This window comes from Chinchilla lanigera, unplaced genomic scaffold, assembly GCF_000276665.1.
Source record: "Chinchilla lanigera isolate Chin_1 unplaced genomic scaffold, ChiLan1.0 scaffold00034, whole genome shotgun sequence".
NCBI classification, from domain to species: domain Eukaryota; kingdom Metazoa; phylum Chordata; class Mammalia; order Rodentia; family Chinchillidae; genus Chinchilla; species Chinchilla lanigera.
In genome coordinates, this window is record NW_004955435.1 from 18,245,921 (window position 1) to 18,251,920 (window position 6,000).

General features: G+C 30.9%; 1 protein-coding gene across 1 annotated transcript in view; it reads left to right on the forward strand.

The window, feature by feature from the left end:
- Sycp1 (synaptonemal complex protein 1) overlaps positions 1 to 6,000 on the forward strand; it is a gene marked incomplete in the record, with an annotated part of 134,560 nt that overhangs the window by 88,748 nt on the left and 39,812 nt on the right. Inside the window, 3 exon segments of the mRNA XM_013516395.1 lie at positions 3,208 to 3,324; positions 4,119 to 4,229; positions 5,372 to 5,464. Coding sequence (XP_013371849.1) covers positions 3,208 to 3,324; positions 4,119 to 4,229; positions 5,372 to 5,464 — 321 coding nt within the window.

The window sequence follows — 6,000 nt, forward strand, 5'->3', positions numbered from 1 at the left end:
AGATTACTGGTCATCTTTAAGTTTATATATCCTTTCTCTTTCTATATCTTAGAGTTTCCCTTTATGTTTTATTAATTACTTGACTGAGAGAAATGTGTTAAAAATTTCACAATTGTGGATTTATGTTATTTCTAGTTCTCCCAACTTTGTTTTATTAGATATCTATTTATTACTTAGCATATATGGTATATATATATATATATATATATATATATATATATATGATACAACTTTCTCTAATATTTAATATGTACTTTATATATAATTTTTATTAAAACAGATACTACATTTATCTCTGGTAGTACTTCTTTGTTTTAGAACATTTTTTCTCTTACAACTATACCGATTTTCTTGTGTTTGTTTCCATGGTAAGTTTTTCAAATTTTATTTTTGTCCCCTCCCTCCCTCACTCCCTTCCTTCCGTACTGGGGATTGAACTGAGGGCCTTTACACTGAGCTACATTGTTAGCCCTTTTTATATTTTATTTTGAGACAGAATCTCGCTAAGTTGCCTGGGCTGGGCTTGAGCTTGAAATCTTTCGTCTCCCGGGGTGCTGGATTAGAAGGGGTGTGAGCCACTATGCTTGGCTTGTATCTTTATGTTTCACATGTCTCTTAAAAATAACATATTGTTGGAGTTGATAATTTTATCCCTTCTGGAAGTCTTTGTCTTTTTTACTGGTAAACTTGGCATTCATATATATCATCTCCATTATGTCTTGTCTTAAATACTACTGTATTATGTTGTTACTGTCATTTGTTTTAGTGATTTAAAATATTATTAAATTTTGCATGTTAACATATTGTCCAAGATGAAGGAAACAGTAAATTGGGGAGTAAATAATTTCTAAGAATATATACAGTTGATGAATGACATGGATTTGTAGATATAAAAATAAAGACCTAAACTAAGCAGGAAAAATTAAAATCTTGTAATAACACTACAGAATATTAGACACAGAGAGGTATCAAAAATAGCTACCAAGATATTGGAAGATCATTAATGAATGATCATCTTAGCAAACAACAATTTAAATTAGAAAATAAAGACAGTATATTCTCAAGTACTAAGTAGACACTGTTTACTTTGAATTATGTCCACCAGATATCTGTCTTTTAAGAATTTTGGACAAGTGAGGATAAAAAAGTGAGGGAAATAGCATTTTCAAGGACAGTTAACACTAGTTATCAGTGATTTTATATATGTATTGGGATGTCATAGATGTGTCTATCTACATAAAATTCAAAGGAGTTACACAGAGTATATTCTTTAAAAGTTCTGTTAATCTAGAAATCACATTTTTATCAAAGTCCAAAGGTAATAACTTGCACTGGGAACATAATTAGTGCAATATATTTGAAAAAAGTTAAATTGAAATGGATTAATTAAAATAATGTCAAGAAGAAATAACTAGCCTAAATAGTTCTAGTAAGGAAATTGAATTGATTTAAAATATTTTAGAAAGCATTTTCTATACAAAAAAATCTATCTGTACATGAATCAATACAGTCATTAGGTGTGTTTAGTAAGGTTATTAGATACTTGCACAGGAGTCAGTAGTTTTAAACACCTGCAGGAAGCTATTAAAAATATAATTTGAGAATATCTGATGTATATTTATATATGAAAAATAAAATGTTGGATTGCTTATAATTGATCTGTATTCAGTTACAATTCCAGCAGGGGTTTTTCTAGAACCTAACAATCTGATTCTGAAATTTATGTATAAGAAGAATAGGCTAAGAATAGCTAAAGCAATCTTTAAGAAGAGCAAGGTGGGAAAGGTGTCCTACCAGATATAAAGATTATTTGTATAGCTAGGGTAATTAAGACAGCATAATATTTGCATGAAGGTAGTCAAACCATTTGAGCAATAGAGGGAGCCCTAGAGAAAAAAAGTTCATGCCTAAATGCAAACTTGACTTAATACAGAGGCTGTACTGCAGATCTATACATTTGTCATTTGACATATCGCTGGAGCATTTGACTATTCTTGTATTAAAACTACATGCAAAAAGGAGTTCCTTTAGGGTATACATGTTAAAGGCAAGACTTCAGATTTTAAGAAGGTATGACAGAATTTCTTTAGGACTAGGGGATAGATTTCCCAAACAAGGTAAAAACAACTATATTTGAAAACATTGATAAATTCATATATACTATGGTTAATAATTTCTGTTTAATTAGAAAGCAAAGAAACATCAGTTCTACACAGTTGTACCAAGAGGTGTGTACAAGAGCATTCATAGCTTTATTCAGTGTTTATAAACAATTGATAAACATAGCTAAGTATGTGCTCTATTCACACAATGAAACACTATTAAGCAAAGAAAACAAACTTTATACAGGTAAATATCTAAAACATGTTGAATGAAAAAAACAAGACATATACTGTAAAAATTAAAGTTCAAAACCAAACAGTACTCAGGGGTCCATAATTCAATAAAACTATAATTAAAAGAGAATAAAGAATATAAGTATTAAGAATATTTGTTACAGTTGAGGATGCAATAGGGAAAACTAACAAAGAGGTCTTGTAGAAGAAGCCTTTAGCAGTATTGGTTAATTCATGGATATAGTTGGTGGTTCATTAATGGTTATAGAATAGAGTCTGATTCATTGTTAAATTACCCATGCCTTCCTTCCCCATGTCTTGTTCCTGTCAAATACACCTCTCCCAATTCTAATTCATCCCTAAGATAAAAGTGAATCTGGAGGATGCGTTCTAACTGAGGGCACATTTCTCTTGGTAACTGTTACATTTGACTCAGAGCTTTGTAAAGGTTTATACAAATAATGTAAAAACAGTAGAAATTGAAGGTGTTTCTTTTTTATGGAAAACTAATCTCATTAATTTGCTTTGTTTTTGAATGCATAGATTTTCTGCCCAACTGAAACAGTTACTTTTCATACTAAAGCATAGAGAACTGAAATTAACCAGTTGAAATGCATTAAAATAAATTTGTAGCTGTTTATTTTATATTATTTGTCAAGACAAATATGTATTTTGGGGGATAAAATTGTGAAAAATGAAATACATCTTTCCATGTGAAAAATGTAAGAAAAATAAACCAACCAAAATTTTCGTGAATAAGTAATGTTTTAATATTAACAAAACCACAAAATGAATGTGAAATATTTTGCTTTAATGCTGATATTACTGATCCACTATTTACTGATATTAATGCTATTTTCTTTACTAAAAGGTCAGTAAATTAGAATTAGAACTAGAAAGTACCAGACAAAAGTTGGAAGAAATGACTCACAACTACCAAAAAGAAATTGAGGATAGAAAATTACTAGAAGAAAATCTTTTGGGACAGGTGAGAAAAACTAAATATGTTTAGAACTTGTAATACAATTCTATATTCATTAGCATTTAAAGAAAAAAATAATAAAGATTCTTAAATTTAAATTATGATTTTTAGAAAGATTTAATAAATTCATGTTAGGAGCAGTTGTCAACTACTATAGCTAAAAGTATCCCTGTTATTATAAATATAAACACGAGGAAATAATCCAGAACTGTGATTGTCATAGTTATTTTTCATATTGCTGGGACAAAATGCTTAACATCCACACATTAAAAAGACAAAAAGTTTTTATTAGCTCACTGTCTGTAGACATTTTAGTCCATAGTTGGCTGGCTCCAAGGCAGAGTGGCATGCCAGAGGTGCAGAAACAGTCCCTGGCTTGGCAGGCAGAAGGCAGAGAGCAGCAGATGGCAGCAACAGGAGCAAGCTTCTTACCCTTTTGTCCAATCCAGGTTATAAGCCCTTTGAGTAGTGCCACTGACACCCAGGATGGGCCTTCCCGTTGTCCACACCCAGAACTATGCTAAACCAATTAGTGGACTAATTTAGTTCTCACACTCTTAATCCATATTCACACACCCTAGATCCAACTACCACTGAAAAGCCCAACCTATGAATGTATGAGGCTTCAGGGGTACATCTAGATACAAGCCATAACAGTGATGCATTTTCTACCAGTTTTTTTTCTAATTTCCTGGTGTTTGAATTTTCCATTTTTATATAAGACATACACTTTGCTTTTTACATTTAAGTTAAATTTGTTTTTTACGCATTAATTTTAAGAAATACTGTTTTTTTGATAGATTGAGAAGGCAACATTAAGAGCTGATGAAGCAATAAAATTACAGAAAGAAATGGATATACGATGTCAACATAAAATAGCTGAGATGGTGGCACTTATGGAAAAACATAAGGTAACTTTCATACAATAAAAATTATCAATTTTTGTTTTTAAAAATTTTTTTTATTAGTAACATGTTTGCAATTCACACTGCAGGAAGAGAGGGGGTAGGGAGAGGGAATAGGAAGGGGATTAGAAAAAATGACTAATTGAAGTCATATTTCTGTGCAAAAATAGTGAACTCCTGATAGTATTCTGGTTTGTCAGACAAAAATTACTGTCTATACAACAGTGACTAATTAGAGCTGGAATACTCTGGATCCTACATTTCTCTAAGTTCAGATCTTAACCATACAAAACTTGGCTTGGGTGTTACATCCTAGAGCAAATATCTGCTGATCTATTATTCTAGTAGTTTTATAGTACTTTCTATATTTTATTTAAATACATACCCAATATGCTCTACATTAATATTTGTGTCATGTGTAATATTTGTACATGTATCTAATGCTTACTAGGCTAAGTAATTTTTAACAAAAGAATAAATGGTTTGAAAGGCTTACTGTTTGTGTCATCTATTTTTTGTGGTTGTTTAGAGTAATTCTTCTATTAGGAAAATATGCGTTAGTTTCCTCATGATTTGTAGAGACAGTAGCCTACCTATTCATTTTTAAAAATTGTTGCTTGAATCTAACATTATTATGATGTAACCAATGAAAATTCAAAAATTAACATTATGAACTCATACATTTAAACAAATTTGTTATGTTTCTTAAAACATAACATATTAATTCTTAAATTGTCTCACCTTTGCCCAGTAGATGTCTTTCAAAGTTGGCTAGTAATTCCTACTGACTTGATGATAATAGTTTCTGGTAACTTACTTTTTGTCATGACAGGATTTTCAAGGCTCCTTTTGTGTTTTCTGTCCCAGATTTGGAGTTGGCCACTTTTCTGAGAAATTCTGGTGTTTCTGATATATTTTTTAAACGGTGAAATTGAATGTTTCCAATAAAGAGTTACTTCACACCCTTAGATTATTTCCAAGACTGATATTTACTGTTGAATAAGTTTTAGATTATTTGAATGAAAAAATATAATTGAAAAAACTATATATCTGTACTGTGATAAACATCCTTTTAAAATACTACATGTGGTTAGATAATGGTATTATAAAACAAAATTATTGTTTTAATATATTTTTGTTTAATGCAGCACCAGTATGACAAGATTGTTGAAGAAAGAGATGCAGAATTAGGACTTTATAAGAGCAGAGAACAAGAGCTGTCATCTCTGAGAGCATCTTTGGTGAGATACAGAAGAAATATTAAAAGCCAGTTTTTATAATGTTAGCATGCTTGTGGTAAAAATAGTATTGTGTAAAGTGGTAATTTTTGAGCTATGGAAGCATGGTCTTATCTGAAAGGGTTCTTACAGATCTTCTGAGGTGGTTTTCTAATTTATTTTTTGAAATACTAGAACAAACTTTCTTTTCAAATGAAATGTTACAAGGTCCAGTTAAGTAAATTTCAAGCTCTGATTGGGGAAAGAGAAGGAGATTAGGAGAGGATGAAGACAGATAGATTTAGTGTTAAATCTTTCTTTTGGAGAAAACTAAACAATTAAGTGAATCTACTTACAACCTTTGTATCTGCAGACTTTTTAAGAGATATTTTATTAGTAAATTTCTGTAGGGCTGAATTTACTTGAAAAACTAGTTCACATTTTCAGTCTTAAAAAATATAGGAGAGGGGCTGGGGATTTAGCTCAGTGGCAAAAGCGCCTGCCTGGCAAGCGCAAGGTCGTGAGTTCGGTTCCCGGTACCGGAGAAAAACCAAAAAAAA